Raw genomic sequence first — 22025 nt, forward strand, 5'->3', positions numbered from 1 at the left:
CTGGAGGTGACTTTCAGTTCCTGAGGTTTGGAGTATGTTATTAGAGTTTTTAAGGAAAGATAGTTTGAAAGAGCCAAGTACTGGGAAGCAGCAAGCTATGCAGAATTAAATAATTCAGTTTGAGGCAAAGATTTGTGTTTATTAGCACTTCCTTTAAGGTGAAGTTTGGCCCTTTAATTCGGAATTAAAAACTTAGTGTTGAATAATGAGTTACACTTGAAAGTGAAAATTTCTTGGAACCAGGTATTGCTTTTAGTTTGTTTTTTTAGGAAACCATAAAGAAATTACATAAAATCATAAATAATTAAAACATGTTTAGCCACTGCCTGAGCCATATTTTCTAGATGTTGATGTTGAATATGACTATTTTTGGGGTTGATGTGCTTTGAAAATAGAGGTGTCAAACCAGAGCCTTGAGGATCACTGGAAAATGCTGCCTGCATGAACACGTGTACATAAGTTTGTGGTAGGGTTCTGTTTCATACTTGTGACCTGAATAGCTGGATCAGTTTCTACACAGGGATTGAAGGAGAGGGAATAAAGTGAAAAACAAGCTAGGAACTACAACAAAAGTTCCGGTACAATACTCAGAAATCTCCCAAGCCGAGATGTGCTGTACTTGTGTAAGAAGGATCAGAGGCAGAGCTTGGGCACATGACCTCAAGCTACTCAATGCAAATGAGGGAGTGTATCCTCAGGTTTTTGGCACAAAGGGTTCCTCGCTGTTCGAAGCATGCTATCAGCTAAACCAGTTCTGGATGCAGTGCAAGCTTTGGCAGTAGAAGAAATGCTTGGATACTCTCTGAAGATTGAAGGCGATGAGGTAAGATGTGGCTTAGAAAGAGTTGAAAGTGAAGAATCCAAGCTGAGTCAGTCATTTAGATTGTGATAGTATTACATAATATAACTTTATCTTTCAAGGTTATGAAAAGGAAAATAAGTGTGTGTACCTTACCGTGTTTCTTCTCGCTGATGCTGATAAAATGTATTATACCAGTGTGATGAAGATGTTAAATTATTGAAGATACAAGTTTTAACACTGCATAAAATCTATTTTGCTCTGTTTGCATGTTTTTCCCCTTTCTAGGCTAATCAGAAAGTCAAACTCAGTTTATAAGGTGCTGATCTTGTTCAGAAAGTAAAAGTGTAAATATTTTTCCAGCATATAATGAATGTAACTTTACGAATAATGGAAAATGTTTCTTTATGTTTCAATTTTGTATATGCAAGATGTTGCTAATTACAAAGGGCTTGACAGTCTGCTGACTGGATTTGTTCTGGAGAGAAAATTTTGAAGTATTAAATGCAAAACAAAGCCATTTATTTATCAAAAGCCTTGCTTACATGAAACTGCATGTTCTGAACAGATTATTGATTAAATTTATATCATTTTATGGTATGACTGTGGCTGCTTTGAAATCTCCAAGCCTCACATTACTTTCCTAGGTTTTCCTGATGTAGAAATACATCCTTTATATGCACATAGAAATTAGGGTTGGTGGTACTTTTCCTACTGTAATACTTGTGGGAAAACTTGAAAAAAGCTTTGTCTCCTCATGTGGAGTATCAGCCATGTACATGCTTAGAATAATTTTTTATGATCTGATCTCTTAAGTGGGAAGAGATTTAAACTGAATCGCAGATGAACATCAGATGTGAGCCCCAAGAGCCGTGGTTTAGAGTAATGAGAATATTTCTCTTTGAGGCAAAAATCAGTTTTCAATCTGTGTTTTAAATCTAAAATTACATTTTTCTACATCCCTCCAGGCAGATCTCTTTATCCTGATATGTGCTTTTCATGGTTTAATTTTTCTCTCTTCTGAGTAAAAGTTTACGTTTGACCAAGAAAGCTCTACTTTTACATAGTTTTAGAAAAACTTATCTTCATAAGGACTGCACTGGTAAAAAACATTTCTTCAAATCTGCTTCCTTTTTATCTTCCATAGAGACTTGCTCTTTGAGAACTGGTCACTTTTCCTCTTGGGAGTTGTTCATAACTTGAAATGCAAAGAATTCCAAGATGATAAAAGATAGGAATAACAGATAAAAAGATAGAGTACAAAACTCCCCTTTTTCCTGTCTTTTTTTTTTTTTAATGCATGCTTACATTTTTAAAAGCTAAAAAGCTTTTTAGCTGTCCTTTTTGATAGCATTTTATAGTAATATATTATAAAATCTTACTGATTGGAAATAACTAGATTTTTTTTTTCCCTTATAGTGAGTTATTTTCCTAAAATGACATGGATTTTTTTGCTGAAGATTCTAAGACCTCAGTTTTTACTTTGAAATTATATTCAGTAATCTGGAGTCCAGCAGTTTAGAGAATTTACAAATAGAGATGTAGCTCTGAGTTTGTTTCTCCTGCTAAGTAAATAAACTCATAAATATCTGTTTATACACTGGGATGTTATCCTGATGTTTAAATTCCAATTTGTTGAATAGAATTATTTCAGTGTTTATCTGAGGTCTTCCTCTTTCTGCCCCCATGCGTAAATATCATGACCATCAAAATGTTTCTCTTGGTCCAGAACTTGGCAAAATGTTGAATACATGATGCAGACTGTGTCAAGCCCTTAGCTGTATGAGTTTACATGTATAACTGTTTATGATTTTGTTGCATTTACTAGGTTTGCTGGGATGGGTAATCTTCTTAAGGTCCTTACCAGGGAAATTGAAAACTATCCACATTTTTTCCTGGATTTTGAAAGTAAGTTCAAACAATTACAAGACAATGAGAGAATCTTTTCCCTGACTTAACAGCAAACTGAGGAAAAACTTTTAAAATCTAAATGCTTACAGTGTGTATTTTCCAGCACAACCAATCTGTCCAAGTCCTTGTCTCTAAAATCATTTGTTCACTCAGGACTGCTTTTCTCTTCCTTTTCTATTTTTCAGGAACCAAATGGGAAATCTTTTAAAAGTTCTCACTTGCACAGAGCTTGATCAGGGGCCAAATTTTTTCCTTGACTTTGAAAGTGAGCAAAGCTTCTTGCCTGGCTTGCCTTCTTTGCTTATTATTTTTTAATAAACTGCATGTGCTTATGCATCATAAAGCAATTCAAAAGGGATTTGCAAACAAATCAAATTACAATTCAGTAGAATACTGCTTTTTGATTTTTGTAAAACCATACAAAATTACTTCGTTCTGAGCAGAGAAAGGTAGATATGCAAGTAAAACCTTATCTTGAATTAAATTCAAAACATTTATGAGCCATTATTAAATTTACACATGAATAAACTTGTTCTCAACTTTCTTTAACAAATCAGGGCTAAAAAAATTATGATTCTTTCTTGAACGGAAATACATGTTGGAAATAAAAAGCTGAAAAAAAAAAGCAGTGGAGGTGGAACTACTTTTCTGGGATAATAGTTTCTAAAAAGTAGTGAAGTGGTCAAAGTGTATGTGCTTGATTGCATCTCTCTTAATTGCATGGTTATCAGTTTGCAGAACAGTATTTCCCATTCCAGTTTTCTTGCCACATCTATATTTGATTCAAAGCTGTTTTCACTTTTGCTGACTACAGTTTCCCTGCATGTACTTCTAGACACTGTTAGCAAATCCCTTAATATGGGTTTAATCTGTTTTCACTACATACGTGAAAAGCATTTTCTTTGAAACACTAACAGTGTGTGATGTTTTCTCTCTTAATACCTCTATTCTAAAAAAATAAAGAAAAGCCAAAAGTTTAAAGAAAATCCAGTGTTTTAAAATACTTTCCTTTTGTAGCATGGTTTCAAAGAGCATTTCAGGTGATTATACACATATTTTGTCATCTTGAAATAGTTTTGTTCTTTAATCATTTATTCCTGAATTATTTTTCTGAAAAGAGTAACTGACATTCTGTAAGTGTGTATGTCTGTGTACACTCAGAATCACCACTTCCAGAAGTCATTTAGACACATACTTAAATCTCATGAAATTGCTCAAACCTGCTTGCCTTAGGTGAGAGCTAGAATGTATGGCTGGAACTGTACACGTACCTTAATCTTCTCATCTAGATCTTAATTACCTCATTATGAAAAAACAGTTTTAAATGATGAGAAAAAGGTTAATTAGTTAGTTTGGGTTTAGGGGAAGGTACCATGAGCCATGGTATCTTCTCTGTCTGTAAAATTTGAAAATTTTACTGTCATCCCAGGATGTCAAACTTATATCCAAACCACCACCTAAATTTTTTCTACCAAACTTTTGAGGGCCTTGGCAGTGCCCTGTGGCTTTGCCAAGCTATTGTGAAAGTTTTCAGCTGCTCTGAGCTTCCAGGTTTAATCAGCCCCATTGTGTCCTTGTTGGCAAGAATGTGTTCCTGACCCAGGCTGCAGGCTTGGCAGGAAACAGCTGGCCTGGCAGCGGGGAGCCTTGGTAGAGGTGGTGGTGAGAGGGGGAAATACTGAATTTGTTGCCTTGGCAGTGAAGGTTGGTTTTTATTCCAAAAGCATGTGGCCAAGAACTGAATGAAGCCCCCTCTCCCGCAGGAGATGCCAGTGGTTAGGGCACACTAGTAAGGCACATCTACCTGGAGAGGAACAAAACTGTCAGCTCCAAATTTCAGGGAGTTTCATGCTCATGAGTGAATGTTTAAAAGTTTTTCTCACAAAATACAGTCCCAGAGGTTTTTAGTGGCACAAAATCTGTATTGGCTCAAGGGATGTGACTGAAAATGGCTATGGTTCTGTGCTTTGGTCTCCTTTAGCTCTCCTGCTTTTTTGGTCTCCTGGCCATTGTGAAGTGGAAAAGGACTCTCTGAATTAGTGAATACGGGTCAGAGTCTGGTGTGGGCTTGCTGGACGTGTGGCCTTCTGTGGCCTGAGCTGTCAGTTCAAGCTCATGGGTGAACATGATCACTACAGTTGGCTATTCAGAGGATGAGGGGTGTGCTGAGCTGATGTTTTACTGTATTCATTATTTGCATCAGCATATTGCTTTCTAGTCTCTGTGTGCTTTTTCATTAGCTGGCTACAAAAAAAAAAAAAGAACAAAGAAGTTTGACATCATCTCTTTTCCCCTACTTTTGTGCAGGTGACCGCACTGTCAGTTGCAGTTCTTTTTAACACCTAAGTTTATTCTTCAATCCAAACTGGAAACCAAGTTTTGTAACTTCATGGTCATACTTGAAAAAACTTGAATCCAGCATTAGTTTCAGTTTATGCTGTAGAGCAAAAGCAGTTCTGTTTGGTCCCCAGTAATAATTTTAGTTGAGCAGTTATGCTGGGTCTCTGGAGAATAACATTGTCCATGCAGGTGGAAAGGCCTTTTCTTTGAGGGGTATTGCAGACTAAATGCATTCAGCCAAATTATTCTTTTTTAAGGTCTACTGAAAGGTTTACATAAAGAAAAATAATTTCATCCTTCATAGAAAGTGCACCATATTGCTATTTTACACTTGGATCTTGATGGGAATATTTTTAATCAAACTGCTACCTCTTAGGTTTGATTATATACACCACTTACTTTACCTTAATTCCTTCTTAGCTCTCAGTTTGAAAATAATGTTAGGAAAAGTCTGGCAAATCTTGAGAGTCTGGATTTCAGGATTCCATGGCAAATTCTCTTGAATGGATTTTGTCAGTTCAAGAACTGTTTTGTTCTCTAAATTTTGACCTTATTTAAATTAGTTGCAGATAAATGAATTCTGGGTATCTGAGCTCTTTCTGCACAATTTTAAAATTGCTCTTTTTTTGCAGAAAATCTATTGTCAAATTACTGCTGCCTTTTTCAGGCAAAGTAAACAAATAATTCCACATGAATTCTTGGAAGTAATTTGAAAGTGGAGGCAACAATTTGTTTCAAATATAAAAGACAAAAGTTTATAGATTATTTGGAGGACATGTCCTTAAGTGACACCTACAGTCCCATCCTCTCCTCAAATACTTTTTCTAGACCTCTCAAATCTTATTGTGAGCAGGTTTTTTTTTTTTTTTTAAATTTTGGCTAGGTGGACTTGATCCTAGTTAAATCCCTCTCATCCCCTTCACGAATCTTATTTTCTAGAATTCCCTCACATGCCCAGAAAGATTCATGAAATTTTTAGTTATTGTTCATGTATGATTAAAAGGGTCTGTTATTAGAACGTGTCTGGCAGCAGAGCAACTGCCCACTTTTTGTATAATAGGCTATTAATTAATACCCTTTCTGCACAGACAGCAAGGCTGGGGATATAGTTGGGGTCCAGCCTGAGGGAGGGTGCACTCAGTTCCTGAGCTGTGGAGTGTCCTGAGCCAGAAACTGCAGCTCAGTCAGAGAGGTGCTGTGTGTCCATCCCCTGTCTGATGGAGCTGAAGCTGGGCACTGATCTCCCTGGCACAGCACCCTCCCTGGAGCCAGTATTAACAATTTAGTGAGTTTAACTTTATTCCAGCTAGTTTAGAAGGAATGAGATTCAAAAATCCCTTGTAGCCTGGATGGGGTACTGCTTCTATCCAGTACTGGGTGTTCTTTAATGTATGGAGTATAGCAGGTTCTGGTACCCTCTAGAGTGCATTACTCGCTGTAATTGTAATGCCTTTGCTCATTTCTAAGAGTTTTTCTTTTAATTTTTGTCCCAGATTGCCATGGAAAAAAATCATCGTCATGGTGATAAATCTGAAATAGGACTTTAGCATTATGCACTAAATATGTGTACTGCTCTCTAACTTGCTGGCTGATGGAATTATTTGCCACATTCAGCAGTGGACAGGACAAGAAGAGCTGAAAGCAGAGCCCATGAAAGCTCTTGTTTAACTTGCTTTCTTTTGCTATGTTGTTGAGGCCAGAAGGGTATAGTATTTTTATGACAAATATGATTCTACATTCACTGAAGTGAAAGAACTAACCAACCTCAGTGGGAATCTTCTTAATCACCTGAGGGTGGAATAAAGTTCTGAGCTTTTGATCTGCATTTCAGATTCAGAAAGGGAGTGTGAGTTGGAAGTGCTTCTTTTAATACTGTTGTTAGTACTGTTCATAGTACTGTTCTTTCTTCATTAAAATTAATTACTGAGATATTGTTATACTTCATTTGGTATTGGTAAATACCAAATGAACACATCCTTTCTATATTTAGTCTTGTCCTATGAGAATTAATGTTTGACCTACCTAGCAGTTTCTATGTTTTTTTTCTAATGCACATTTGGTGAAGGATGAGGTAGATACCTTACACTGTTAGGAGGGTTTTCTGAAACAAATGACAGGTATCTTGCTAAGAAAATAATGATGACCCCACTTTCATGCTTTACCATTCACCTGAAATGCTTAATGCATCCACAAATGAATTGTATTGGGTCCAGGTTTCTGCCTGCTCTTTATGAAGTCTGTAGTTCCATACAAAACATGGCATAGACCATGTGTAAATGTGAAAGAGAGCATGTGTTCATGGAATGGATGAATTACCATATCCTGATTATTTCTGATGCAGCCAGTGGAAATGTATTTCTCTCCAGAGCTAAAGTTTTCCAGTTTCGCTGGTAGAATCTATATATGGAAGATTCAAGCCTCATCTGACTCATATTAATTTGATACAGGATACAAACATGTAGTTGTTTGGTGTAGGGTTCACATTAGAAACATTTGTCCAAAGGGAGGTAAAAGGGTTCTTCTCTATTTTGTCTTATTAAAGACAGAATACTCTGAATGCTAATCATGAGTACTCTAAAAACTCAGACTTGAAATGCAGTGAGTCTGGCCATTATGGTAACTTGTTACTGAGAGGGCTTGGAGTCACTGTAGGTTAGTCAGTAGCAGTGGTTTCATTTAGAGATGGGCTCAGGTTCCTGAAGCACTTGCTGGTTCTCTGGTGGTGTGGGGATAAGAGGTGAGCACCTCCAAGCAGTGATTCCACACTGTGATTCAGGATTGGCATTTTTTAATTGAGAGCAGAGAAACTAGCTTTGGTTTCATTGGAATAAAAACCAGTTTTAAAAGCCAAAATCTGTCATGAAGAAGTCTCGATTTCTTTTAGTTGCTGTTGCTATTATTGTTGTTGTTGTTGACAGTAAGATGAAATTGTTTTCAAAGTGATCCATTACAGTTATTTTAGCTGACCATTTTTGGCAGGATCTTCTTGTAAAATCCCTTTTGAAACATGGCCATGGTCTTATCAGAACATCTGATTGCATAACTTCTATTTCATAAATAAGATGCATGCTTTTTTTAAAAAAAAAGCCTGAATCATCCTCCCTACCTTTCTTTTTAAGCTAAATACTTCCAACATAAATATAAACTGCATCCGCAAATGCAAGCTAAGCCTGTTGCTCTGGAGCCTTTGCAGTCCTTTTCCTCTCCCTTCTCTTTCTTTCCCTCTTCCACATACCTACCTGCCTCTTGCCCCTTCTTCCCCAGGTGCTGGGATACTACAGAAAGCTCAATGAGTTTCAGATATTCCTCCTTCCACCAACTTCCAAAAGATGAATTCAGAAATTTTGAAAAACACTTACAATAAAGGGTGTTACTAAAGGCCATTTTGAAGTCCCAAAGTGCTGGGCCATCTATAACATTTACATCCCCCTTATGCACTAGTACTTTTAAAGCAAATAAATTGTAAAAATTAACATAGAAGTACCTTGTAAACAAACAAGGTTAAACAAGATGCTTCAGGTGACCTGCACATGCAAATTTTACATTCATGAACTGCCCTAACAAATTATTTATTCTCTTGTGCTAGTATTCACTCAAAATGTTATTTTCATTAACTAATTTAACTATTAAAATACCGATACTGATTTTTATGTGACTCCTACCTTCCCCTGCTCTGTTGTTGTATGGTATGTAACTGTTTTGCAGGATCTCTTCTTTCGTTCTTAAAGTCAGAAGGGTTTTCTGTTTTGCTTTTTATCACAAGGTGGCAAACGCCTTATGGTGTGTACCTGAGATTTCTTGCAGCTTGAGGAAAGAACCAGTCTGGAACACTGTAAATTTAATGTGACTGATGGGTCAGTTCAACAGCCATGTCCCAGATGGGATTTTCCTGTGGGGACAGTTTTTTCTTTCTGTGCTCATTTCCCTCACTTCTTGAAGGATAGTGGGATTTTTAGTTACATGAAGTATTTTGGCTATAAAACCCAGCTAAGTTCAGTTTATGTTTATTTTCACTTTTTAAATAAGATAAAGGAAGACTTCCAGAATAAAAGGAAAGTCCAGTCAGTATTACGTGCCCAGTTTTGTTGGACTCATGGTACACAGGAACTTGGGAAGGGTTTTAAGTACGAGTTGCTTTGGAGCTGCAGACATGTAAATCTCAGCCATTTGTGTCCCATTCATGCAAGGTCCATAGATAACTTGAAACATTTAAATAAATTATCTGAATCTGAAACATCATGGAGAGAATGCCAATTTTCCATACACTCCAGTGTGAACCAGTGCTTTTGTTTCTAATGGGGACTGGGTAAATGAATCCCATTCTGATACATTAGTAGAAAACTCTGTCAGTTTTCTTAAGGAGAGTGAGACGACTAAATAGAAAAAGTATTTTTAATATTTCTTGTCTATTAATGTAGAGATGAATACAGTAGCTTGTCCTAATTGGTGAGCTTTGAACTGAACTTACCTTGTTGCTTTTAATTCAAACAAGTAGTCTTTAAGTTCTAAGACTCAACTTCAAGGTAGTTTTTTTCTTTCATAAAAATTAACATTCTATCTTTACAAGCTAATACAAATCTAAGGGAAAAAAATAGTTTTGTCTCTGTAGAAATCTGCTGGGACAATGTCATTGTTCCTTCACATATAGACTGCAATCCCATATATAGGTTATCCAGTCTTTGGTCAGTGCCTGTCATCTTTATGTTTTAAAGCAAAAGAAGACAGGAGAACTCTACCTTGTCTAATGTGTTAGTGTTCTGGGGATAACATCACTCTCTGGTGTCACACTGCTGTGTAAATCCCATAGGAGGAGATTTGAATAGGAAGATTGATCTACTTTCAAATGTCATTTCTCTCAACAATAAAGGTCTACAGGTCACTCACACCCTGAAAACTGATTACTGACAGAGCTGGATTTATTTTAGTGGCATGAATGATCCCTGACATACATGAGGAAAAAATTATTTTTAATAGTACTGTATCTGTGTTTTACAAAAGGAGAAATAAATTACCCTGGTTAAGGAAGCCTGGAGGAAAGTCAAAGTGGAGCAATATCCCACTGCTCCATCCATTGAAAGGCCTGATTTTATCCCCAAGCTGCAAGAAAAGTGAGCAATTTTTTGTGATTGAGCCATGGAGCTAGTGAAAGAGAGGGACTGATGCATTATCCTATTTTCTAATAACATTGCTTTATGATACTGCTGCTCTTTAAAATGCTGCATTTTGAGAAGAGGCATTATGAGCCAGAGCATACAAAAACTGTACTGTTTTTCCTTCCTTGCTATAAAAAGCAGAAGCTTGGATGTTAGCAGAATGGCAGTATAATTGTATATTTGAAAAAAACTTCATCAGAATGGAGTTACAGTTAAGCTGGATGTGGTATTGTTAAGTAGAACTGAGTAATCTTGCCATTTGTACTGCAGCTTCCTTTTGACTTTGTGCATTTTGCTTTTCTCATTCTTAGATGCACAGCCCACGGATGGAGAAAGGGAGGTCTGGAACCAGATCAGTGCAGTTTTACAGGACTCAGAAAGCATGCTTGCAGACCTTCAGGCTTACAAAGGAGCTGGACAAGAAATTAGAGATGTATGTTTGTTAATTACAGTTTTTTTGGAAGCAAAATCAGGCAAAACTTGATGTGTTCCCTGCTTCTGTTCTCTGTCCAAGCACATTCTATGAACTCAAATGAATATCTCCTTAAATTTGTATTTATAAAATACGTAACAGATTGTGCATAACATTAAGTATTAAGCTCTAATTTGAAATCATTAAATGATGGCTGTTGGAACTTCTTTCAGGTTTTCTGTTAGTAATTAGTTATTATTTTTCACTTCAAGAAGCACCATTTCATATACCTTGTTTCATGTATCTCATGGCAGAAGTCAAATTTGAGGACATGGAAGAATACTCAGGTGTCAGAAATACATGATACAGATAGTTGTTCTTTTGTGTAAATGGAATAATGAATCCTGGTAAATTATAACTTCACATCCATTTTAGAGGCATCTTATTCTGTGAAACTGGTCCTGAAGTAGAATTTTGAACTGTAACTTAGAATTTTTCTCAGGTGACCAAAACTTTTTCTTCATCAGATTTGCAGATGCTCGTAGTGTGAGCTGTTGGTTACTTAAGAAACTCAGCATATTGAAGATTTCAAAAGCATCAGAACCTGAAAAGAAGGCTACTTTTGCAACCAGTAGTTACATAAAAGGTTTTACCTGATGCTTCTACAATAGTTTTGCTCCCAAAAGAATATGTCAGTGGTTCACTGTAATGAATGATTTTAAAACAGTATGTTACAGGGGTGAGGGAAGGTGAAAAACATGGTATTTTTTGGAATCCTATGCAATGTAGTTTCTCAGAGTTCTTCCATGCTTTACAATACTTTTTAAAATAATGTAGAAAAATTCCAAACCACCTCTTGCTTGTTATTCGTTTATCACAGGTCTTTATGGTAATATTTTCATTTCAGGCAATACAAAATCCCAATGATATCCAGCTGCAAGAAAAAGCATGGAATTCAGTCTGTCCCCTGGTTGTAAGGCTAAAGCGCTTTTACGAGTTTTCACTCAGACTAGGTGAGCCCTGTTTTAGTATGTACGTTTAATAAGTTTTTTATATAAAATGAAAGAGGAAGTTTTGTCTTTCCACAAGCTTTTGAAGAGTTTTAGAGTTAATATTATTTCTGTTTGATATCAACAGACATTTATCTGCAATTGCATTTATCGAGGCATCTCTTTAATCTTAATTTCATAGTTTGTTAGTTTGTCTATATTACCTAAATAGCATACAAGCAAAAAACATGATAAAACTATAATGTTTTTCACTGTTTCCTGCCACTTTTCTGCACTTCACTGGTCCTTGCTGGACTAATGGAATTTATTTTTTGTAATTTGGATCCTTTGGAGTTTTAGAAGGAATGTAAGCCAGTAATAGTTTGAGACTTCTTAAAAGCAGGGATAATGGGGAAAGAGTATCAATAAACTCACAGGGTGAAAATCTAAAGCTGGATGTGTTGTACACTGACTTTGTCATCCCAACAGACACAAAAGGTGATGTAGTTACTTTTTGAATTAGGATTCTGGAATGCAAATATATGTATGAAATGAGAGGGCTCCCAGTGCAAGGGAATTCTTCTACAACGTCCTCTAACTATGTCTTTCACTTTTTGAGTTATGCTAGTAATTACAGGCACAGAAGCTGATTTATATTGCTATCAGTGCCTAAGAGTACACTTTTAGTAACAGAGATGCCAGAATAATCTCTATACTGAGCTGTTCGCTAATTGAGGAAGATGAAAGTGCTGGATATCTGAATGCAAGAAAAATGCTTCCACTAGCATTTTTGATAGGGATCCCAGATAAAGGGTGACAAAAATGGAAAAGAGTTCAGTGATACAAAATGGAGAAAAAATGGCAGAGCCTGAAGAGGGAGGTGTCTTCAATTAATGCTTCTCACTTCAGAATAGTAAGAAAAAACACTTCTGTTATGTCTCTGCATGTTTGGAGGGTTCCCTCCCTTCGAATGCAGTATGTTTAGATATGTAGTTAAAACTTTGTCTTTGTGTGGACTGACTACAATTTGTGCTTCTGATTTTTATTCAGAGAAAGCCCTGCAGAGTTTGCTGGAATCCTTGACATGCCCTCCCTACACTCCAACTCAGCACCTGGAACGGGAACAGGCTCTAGCAAAAGAGTTTGCAGAAATCTTACATTTTACTCTGCGTTTTGATGAACTTAAGGTTAATAAAGTCTTTCAATACATGTTGACTTTTGCTGTGTATTTTGAACCAAAACTGATTATTTCCTGTTTTTCTTCCTGGAAGATGAGAAACCCAGCAATTCAGAACGACTTCAGTTATTACAGGCGGACAATAAGTCGCAACAGAATAAACAATATGCATGTAAGTAAATAAACTCTGATGTGCTGCACACAGTGAGGTATTTATTTATCAGGATGCATTTATGCCATTTGTGGTAAAGTTTTTGCTTTTGATTCAGTAGCTGTCATATTCTCTCCTTCACACTGAGAATTAATCAGCAGTCCGGATGAAGTGATTAGAGAGAACTATTCATGCAACAGTCTGCTTGCTGACATGAACATGTACTGTATCTTTTTCTTGCTGCTGGCAAGATTTTAAAGAGCTTTACTGACTATTTTTTCTCCTGTTTCCATCAGCTAGACATTGAGAATGAAGTGAACAATGAAATGGCCAATAGGATGTCCCTGTTCTATGCAGAGGCCACACCAATGCTGAAAACCCTCAGTAACGCAACAACACATTTTGTGTCAGAAGTACGTGAAGGGGGAGAAAGGTCTAACACAGACATTCTTGATTTTAATTTTAAAAGATAGTTTACTGAACATTGACTTTTTCTTACCCTTCCAGAACAAAACGTTACCAATTGAAAATACAACAGACTGTCTAAGTACTATGGCCAGCGTATGTAAAGTCATGTTGGAAACACCGTAAGTTTTATCTTAAATCTTGGGAGGTTTGTACAACAGAACTTGTACTTTAATTAGTCACCTGGGATAATGCAGTTTTTTCCAAGTGAATTCCTGTATCTTTGCCTTGTTACTACTTTTGTATACAAAGCATGACCTGGTATTAGAAAGCCTTGCCTCCTAACCCCCTTATGATATCTTTCATGAATCAGTGCTGAGTTCTGTTGGGGAGAGCTTACATGGTCAGCCTGCATTTCAACAAAAGGTTAAAATATGAGTGTAATAATCTTATGCACTCACAGGCTTCAGTGTCTATGTCTTGTCTAACCAGGGCCAAAGGCTGACTGCTGCCTCCTGCTTTCCCATGGTGCTCAATTATTAGCACACAGAGGGGCAAGATTTTGGCACTTCCAAGCAGCACTTTAACAAATACACAAGAACTATTTCAAGGATCATTTAAGTAGATCTTTTTTTGTATGCAGCCATCTTATTCTAGATATGAAAAAATTCAGCTGTATGAATTTTCATTCATATAAATGTATTCAGCTGTACAATTGTGTTTGTATCTGCTAGTGTAGATAATAGCCAGTGGGCTATTTTTTTAAAAAATTATTATTTTACTATGCATTTGGTGGAGTATATTTTAGGTTAGATGTCTCTTTGACTGGAAAGCACATACAAGATAGAGTCAAGGTAGTCTTTCTGCCTGTGAGTCATTTGTTCATGGTACCATGTAAAGGGTAGAATTCCTGAGGTTTGTGTTTGTTCATGAAAATTCTGGAGAAGTGTCTGTAGGGATGGGACTCATATCACAATCCTGAGGCATCGTAAAAGTAGTAATTGAAAAGTAGCCTTATGACTCAGCTCATTTTTTTGACAAAAGCAGAGAAAAAGAGTTGTGAGTCATCTAAAAGATTATCTGATATTTAATTCTAATTGTGGGATAATCAAGCATTTTCACATCAAAATTTCTGTAGCCTTTAAATCTGTTCATGTTACGATGCTGTGGAAGAATAAAAGTTGAAGTTGTTGTAAACTGAGAGGTTCTACAGTACAGAGAGAGAGAGAGCACAATGACTATTACAATCCTCCTTGGTGAAGCCCTGAACTTCCCAGCTGCTGAACTTAGATCCCACTTAACTATTCCAAAGTAGGAATTTAAGCGAAAACGTAGCTTTCCTTTGAGGTCCCAGCATGTGGTGTTTCTGAGTTTAAACAGAAGTATGATCAGTCTCCATTATATTTCCTGAAGTTTTCCCTGAAGCCATCATCACATACATTTTGAGGATCCCAACTGTGCGTGGGTATGACAAGAGGTTTACATCTTTGTACTCTCTAACCGTTCTTCTAAGCTGGCAAGGACTTACAGAATTCACAGATATTTAAAGTCTTACTAGTGAGCATCTGCAACCTTAAAATACACCTTTGGTTCAGATTTCATGCACTCACAGTCTAGTTTTTTAAGTTGTCTAGTAAAAGGTCTAGAATGTTTATTTCTTTTGTTCTGTTTTCCAGAGAGTACAGGAGTAGATTCACCAGTGAAGAGACCCTTATGTTCTGCATGAGAGTAATGGTGGGAGTTATTATTCTGTATGATCATGTTCATCCTGTGGGAGCTTTCTCAAAGACATCAAAGATTGATGTAAGAGAGGCCTTTCTTTAAAACTCTGCAGGTTTGATAATACTAGTCTGCAGCTCTTTTTCAGCACAAGCTTACAGCTTGGTATAAATAATTTTAATTACTTCTGAATGGCAAAATTTAGAATTTGTCTTCACCTGTGCACTTTAATACATCAGTTTGTTTGAAAATAAAATAAGGACCAGCTATTTTTATTTTCTTGCACACACAGATAATAATTTTTCTTTGTTATCTCTGCTTTCTTGCCAACTGTATAGTTAGGCTAAAATAATTTCGTATTACACCTAGCCTGGAATATGTTCTGAGGTCATAATTTTTTTTAAATCATGTAGTTTATCAGTGCTGAAATGCTCATCTTAGGCAGTAATTCTCTTGTAAATAAGTAGGTATTCAACGCTGTCTCTGCTTTGTCTGAGATCTGCATCAGCAGAACTGAAATGTTACTGTTGTACTGTTGATAATGACCCTTCAGTTTTATCTTTGGCACGGCCAGTCACAGAGAAATCAACATTATTTTTCCATTTGAGGAATTGCAAGCACACATTAAAAGAGTACTCATTTTTTCTACATGTTTTTACTAACTTAAAGCTCATGCACCACTTTGTTATTACTTAAAAAGATGCCAAGTCTTTCCCTTTACAAGAGAGCCTGCTACAAAAGAAAAGAAAAAAGCATATATTATTGCCCTCCATGACACTGGGTCTTTGTTAGCATTTTGCATCTGCAGATACCAGAATTTTGCCCCATCTCCTCTTTGACTCTGTACAGGGGGAAAGATTTGTCACAACAAGGTGAATAGATTTGCTCAAGGTCATGAAGCAGATAGAGGCTGGGACTTGAATGCAGATTTCTTGACTGCTAGTTCAGTCTCTTGCCTACAGAAGCAACACAAATGAAATTCTGATAGGCCCTAATATACATTGTGTGTACTTTGTTTCTCACATTTATCCTAAAGCCCTGTCATCGTACAGGAGATTTAGCTAGATGTAAGTGGGAGGCAGGAGATGTATGACACAGTTTTAAAAAATGACTACGTGGTTCCAAATCTTGATTTGTGTAATTAGTTTAGCAATTTTTCTGTAATTAAAAAAATCTCCTAATGTTTCAAATGATGAGTTTATTTTACTGTGGTAAACAATTCTTTTCTCCAAATTACTCACTTCAGGCATTCAAGCCATTTCAAGAGACTTTCAGGGACCGTGGAGTATATTACCCTTTCCTTACTCTTTCAAGACTGGAGGCTGTATTTCAAGCTATTAATTACAGTCTCCTAGCTTAGACATCCTAATTGTTTTAGGGATTCTGATTCTAACAAAAACTAAAAAGAATCATTTGAATTTTTATTCCCTTTGACCTGGTCTGGTCTGATCAGATCTGCTGGGGCAGGTAAACCTGTACTGAGTGATGTGCACTTAGACTTGAGTTTCTCTAAGTTAGACAAAATAACTGTCACTTCAAGGCACATGATACTGGCCTGAGAATCTCATCTGATCTGTTATTTGCAAAGCAAGTTAACACCTTCCAGGTAAAAATGAGCCAGCTGAGCAGTGAGCAGTGTCTGTTGGGCTGGTCACTGTTGAGGATGCTGAGCTACATTTTCTGATTCATTTTTGCTGGCAAATAAGTGGACTTCAATTAAGTATTTCATCATCCATTTCCTTAAAAAGGCAGAAGTGCTCTTTAGCTGAAAAGAAAATCTGACGTGTAGATTTAGCACTCCAGTGTGACTTGGAAAATTAAAGGATTCTGATCTTGACTCGGCCGTGTCTTTACCTGTCGCTTTGAATAAGATGGAATTAATCTAGGCTAATTTCTGGATAGCTAGATTAGGATGTCTTCATAGCAATGGGAAGAAAGAAGTACTTCTGGGGCATAATTCATTACATATAAAAATACATTCTGAATAGGTGAGAATAATTTCTTGTTTCTCTCTACTGACTAGCTAGGGAGTCTGTACAGTGGGTCACATGAGTTCTACTCCTGCTTTCTCTGCTTCATTTCCCCTTTTGTAAATTTGGACAGATTTCAGCCCATTATTTACAGTCTCTACAAAGATGTTCATTCGGTGTGGTGTTAAAATCAACACCATGGACTTCTTAGATTAAATTTTTAACCACTAGTTATGAAACAAATCATAAGTTGTCACTGGTTAGGTTTACAGTTAAAAACTGAATACTGAAAATTACTTCCTTGTATGAAAACATAAAAAGTCTAAGCTGAAACATCTCTTCTTAGAGTTCTTAACAGCAATGACATGGAACTCCCAAACTCTCTTTTTTTTAGCTTATATCAGCTGGTTTTGATTTTTATATTTTTAATTTGGAATTGGAGAAATAGTGTGCAAGCTAAATATAGACACTTGATATATAGTTTACTCTCTACAAATGCTTATTAAAATAAATGTTTTCTCCAAAATTGGGTTTTTAACTTTGAGATAATTTTAGTAAGTTACAATGCTTTTATTGTGTCATCTAAAGCAGCATTAACGCTCAGTAAGAAAAGAAACCTGCCTGTATATGGTGAAAATTTTCCTTGTTTTCAGCTAGTGCAATTCATATATTATTGTTCAATAGTGGCATGCTTCTGTTCCCAGATGAAGGGATGCATAAAAGTTTTAAAGGAACAACCACCTGACTCTGTGGAAGGACTTCTGAATGCTCTCAGGTATGTGTGGTTCAGCCTTAGAAAATTCCTCTTTGTTTTTCTCCCACTCTCTTTATATTTAAGACTTCACTTTAGAAGCTTGAATTAATAAGATTATCCTTTCAGGTTTTCCTTCATCACCTGGGGTTTTCTTGGTATTCATTTCTTTCCATTTAATTTCACTTGAAGAAACAATTACTATTAATATTGTAAATAGTGTATCCTAGCTAAGATTTGCTATATAAAATATTCCAGCATCTAGAACATTTTAGGAATGAAGTATCAGATTTCTATTTCTCAAACCCTTGGTACTTCCCATCTCCCTTTCCATCTTAATAAGACTTTTTCTTTTGTTAATCTTGCTAAATTAAACAGCTTCAAGAAAACAGCATCCTAAATCCCAGTCCTGTAGCTGAATGTTTATGGTGCTGTCTTGGGAAGGAAGACACACAGGAGTCTGACACTTCTCTGAAGCTGAGAAGGGAGTCAGTACCAAGTTTTTCAGAGCTGTTTTGAGTTCTCTAGTTGTTGAATGCTTGGATAGAGGGAGAACTGTACCTCCATATTTGCTTATCATGTCTTTTGAACTAAAGTTGATGTGGAGTTAAATCTACAAGTATCAAGTGTGTTTTGAGTTTATGTAATAATCAATCTCCCTATGAGCATAGGTGGTGGAGAATGTTTGGGTTTAAATGGAAAAAACACACTAAAGCTCTTCAGTCCTCTCAGGATGTTTAAGAAAACTGCTTAAAGTCATAGATTGTACCAAAATTCAGTCTAGGTTCCTAATTTATTTTAGTATTTACTGTATTTCTTATGTCTTTTCATGATTTTGCTTCTTAGGAGGCTTTTAACTGGAAAAAATGAGAAATAATTTTGACCCAAGATGATGACAGTGTCATAGACAGATAGCAAACAGGATTTAGCCACAGTTCTCCACCTTTTAACAGGGAATAATTTATTGCATAGCGTATTTAGAAGATAAAGAGCACCAGACTCTTACCAGTTAAATTCCAGTGATCAGTAGAGGAACATGTAAATTCCTCCTTTGTGTAACTGAACTGTGCTGATTTCAAAAACAGGCTCAAGTGTTCAGACTTTTCCTATCCCTGTTCATTTTATAAATTATTGTTCTAACTTGTAATTTCTAGGTTCACTACAAAACACCTGAATGATGAATCTACTTCAAAACAAATTCGAGCTATGCTGCAGTAGTATCCAGAGACAAGTAGATGTTTGTATTGATCACAGAAGATGTGTATGTTTACATAATTTAATACAGTTTGATGTTAATACTTGTGTGTATTTACATAACCATTTTCTTCACATTGCTAAAATATATGAATCTGTTCATAACCTAACTGACTTTATATAGTGCAACCTAAGTTTTTATGCTAGCCTTTATCTTTTGACTTTTAAAATACTTTTTTACTTAGATACTTCAGTTATGACAGTTTATCTGTGCATTTTAATCCTTAAACACCTTCTCTATCAGAGAAGTAAGCAGTAGTGAAGACAAAATGGAAATCAAACTGAAACGTCAAAGGTACTGCAGAAAAGAAACTTTAAAGAAGAAGAAAGTTAATATAAGAGAAAGTAAAATGCATTGGGTATGTTTTAAAGAACGTGTGCACAGTTTTTTGGTCAGTTTTAGGATCTTGTCAAACTAGTATGCATAGAAGAATACCTGAGTGTTCATCACTCTCATAAAAAGCATTGTCTTTCCTGTAATAAGTGGAGATCCACCTGATTTTAAGGATAACGTGCTGTCTGGCATCCAAAAATGTATTTCAAACAGGTACTTTTACCTTTTTAATTAAATATAACCTGTACCTTTCAACAATTGAAGTCATTAATATTCATTTTCAGATTCAGTATAAATATACAGAAAATATGCTTAAAGATCGTTGATAGATTTTGAAAACTCTGTATAATTTTATTAGATTTAGAAAGGAAAGGGAAAATGCTAATGCCTTGACTTAACTGGAAAAGGTTTGTCAGTGTAAATATATCACAATGAACATTAACTCCCAGACAGCTCTAGCTGGTAAGTATTTTGCTGATCTAGACTAGTACACTCTTCTGTAGCAAACTTCCCTAGTGTCAAATCAGCCTCATCATACTAGGGATGGTTCAAATTTAAGAGCTGAACTGTTCTTAGGAACTCCATCAAGTTCCTGATGGTGTTATTCATTACATGATTCAGAGTCAGCACAGAAATATTTATCAGCTGACTGCTCTTCACTGGCTTTTGAGATTTACTTCAAGGAGTTAAGTTCCTTGCTGAGTTGTTTCCTACTTTCTGGTAAATTTTCCAATTAATGGAATAGAAATACTTTGCCAAAAGCAGCAAAGTGCTTATGCTCTGTTAAGTGTGTCTACTGGGTGGTCTGCAGTTGCTGTATATATTCTTGCAGAGGTCACGTTCTGAAAATGTGTTTGATTTTGTGTACTTTGCTTGCATGTATGTGTGGAAACTCCAGTGCTTGTGCACAGATTCAGATTTGTATTTGCTTATTCCCGTGTAGATAAATCAGGGTTTGTGTGCCTTCACTGGAAGTTTCATGCACATCTCTTCTAAAAACATTACCTTAAGGCTTTGAAGATGCATTTGGTCTGCTGGAACTCGGCTGCACTGTGACAAACTGTCATTGAACTCAGTCCTTAAACAGTATTAATGTCACAAGTTCTCTGGAGTAGGGATTGACTTAAGAGTTTATTTCTGAGCAGAGCAACCACTGTGAGGTTTCTCAGGCCTGATCAGAACCCACAGGTGCCAGTGTCACACATGCCATGATGCTGGACAGCACCACAACTCCAGCATTCATGTCACACCTCTGCAGGTGCAGCAGCCGGTTGCTATGTTGTTGTTGGGGACAGAATTAGAGCTCACTCACATTAGGTTTTTTTCTTTTTCCGAAAGCAATGATCACACTTTTTTCACAGTAGTAAATCCACTGTTTACAAGCTCAATTTTTAATTGGGGGGACATTTAAAAATGTATATTAGGGAAAATCCTGCTTTGTTCATAGTCACTTCCAGTTAGGTGAATTAGGTGGCTATTCTGGTGAGCTTTGGTAACTGAAGTTAATATATGCTTACCTGCAAATTTTTGTCAGACAATGAAGTCTTATCTTTAAGTAGCCCAGAAAAAAGCTATTTGTCACTTGTATAATAAAAATGTAAACCTTAAAGCATTCTGTGCGTTGTCATGTGCTATTTGCTGAAGTCACGGGATTTCTTTGCCTGCTTTGATGTTTTTGTACAGAAGTTTGTTTGAAATAATAAAAAATTTGGTACCGTAAACTTTGGGACTCCCTATATTTAGAGACAACATAAACAGGTTGAGAAATACATCATTTAGAGTTCTGGATCATATAGTAGGCTCACCTTTATGTGTCCAGTTTGTAGTTTATTTTAAAAGCACTTGTTTCACTTGTATGCTACAACAGTATAACCTCACATGACATTAAAAATCCTGGTTTTCTGACATGTCTTAGCACTTGTTTGCCATCATGACCAAGGGAAATTGTTGATACTGCTGAGGGCATGAATCCCTTTTCTGACTTTCATATCTTCACATTAGCCATCCTGGCCTATGGGGGCCATCTCAGGTTGTGTTTGTAATCAATAAGGTCACCAGAAGATGATTCATTTAATTGTAAGATAAATTCAAATGAGTTGCTTTTGGAAGAAGAGCTATATAGATTAATGGTCAAAGTTATTGATCTCCATTTTGTCAGTGCTTCTTCTTATTTTGTCTCATCATTATGTAAGAGTACATGTTTGTGGTATGTTAAATATTTAAGCCTCATAATGACAGCACTTCAGAATGCTCATAAATGACCATGAATAGTTTGGGTCAGAAGAGCCCTAAAGATTTGCTAGTTTTGTGGTGGAAGAAAATACTATTTGAGGGTTGTATGAATTTGAAAGACTAAGATTTGTCACTAAGAACGATTGAATGTGTTTGAAACATAATTTTTGACTTCTTAGCTTTCTGCTGGTAGTAAGTGGCTGTCATGAAAGATAGCTTCTGAGACTGCAGTTACTGGTATCTGGTAGACCACATCACTCAGATAAATTATCTTACATTTTCCATGTCTACTAAAATTTACAAACCAACAAAAAGTCCTCTCTGTGTTGATTTCTGTGTTGTATTTCAGCTAAATCTAAACTGGAAGTAAGACATAAATATATGAAATTGCTTGCATTCTTACATATGTTCTGAATTAAAACAATGTA

General features: G+C 36.2%; 1 protein-coding gene across 10 annotated transcripts in view; it reads left to right on the plus strand.

Moving 5' to 3' along the window:
• The window catches only part of CYRIA (CYFIP related Rac1 interactor A), a 55049-nt gene extending 33963 nt beyond the window's left edge, over positions 1-21086 (plus strand). For 4 of the 10 annotated variants that reach the window (XM_048296899.1, XM_048296895.1, XM_048296898.1 and 1 more), the window contains 10 exons: positions 2896-2975; positions 10515-10636; positions 11523-11628; positions 12655-12791; positions 12876-12953; positions 13229-13345; positions 13440-13519; positions 15014-15140; positions 17731-17801; positions 18932-21086. In XM_048296899.1, coding sequence (XP_048152856.1) covers positions 2903-2975; positions 10515-10636; positions 11523-11628; positions 12655-12791; positions 12876-12953; positions 13229-13345; positions 13440-13519; positions 15014-15140; positions 17731-17801; positions 18932-18995 — 975 coding nt within the window. In that variant the 5' untranslated portion in view covers positions 2896-2902 and the 3' untranslated portion in view covers positions 18996-21086. Of the gene's footprint in view, positions 1-362; positions 824-2627; positions 2708-2895; positions 2976-10514; positions 10637-11522; positions 11629-12654; positions 12792-12875; positions 12954-13228; positions 13346-13439; positions 13520-15013; positions 15141-17710; positions 17802-18931 lie in introns of those variants that run through there. The other 6 variants (XM_048296897.1, XM_048296893.1, XM_048296894.1 and 3 more) reach the window with 6 other exon arrangements.
• Positions 21087-22025: the final 939 nt, after the last annotated feature.

The sequence above is a fragment of the Corvus hawaiiensis genome, chromosome 3 (genome assembly GCF_020740725.1).
Source record: "Corvus hawaiiensis isolate bCorHaw1 chromosome 3, bCorHaw1.pri.cur, whole genome shotgun sequence".
NCBI lineage: Eukaryota > Metazoa > Chordata > Aves > Passeriformes > Corvidae > Corvus > Corvus hawaiiensis.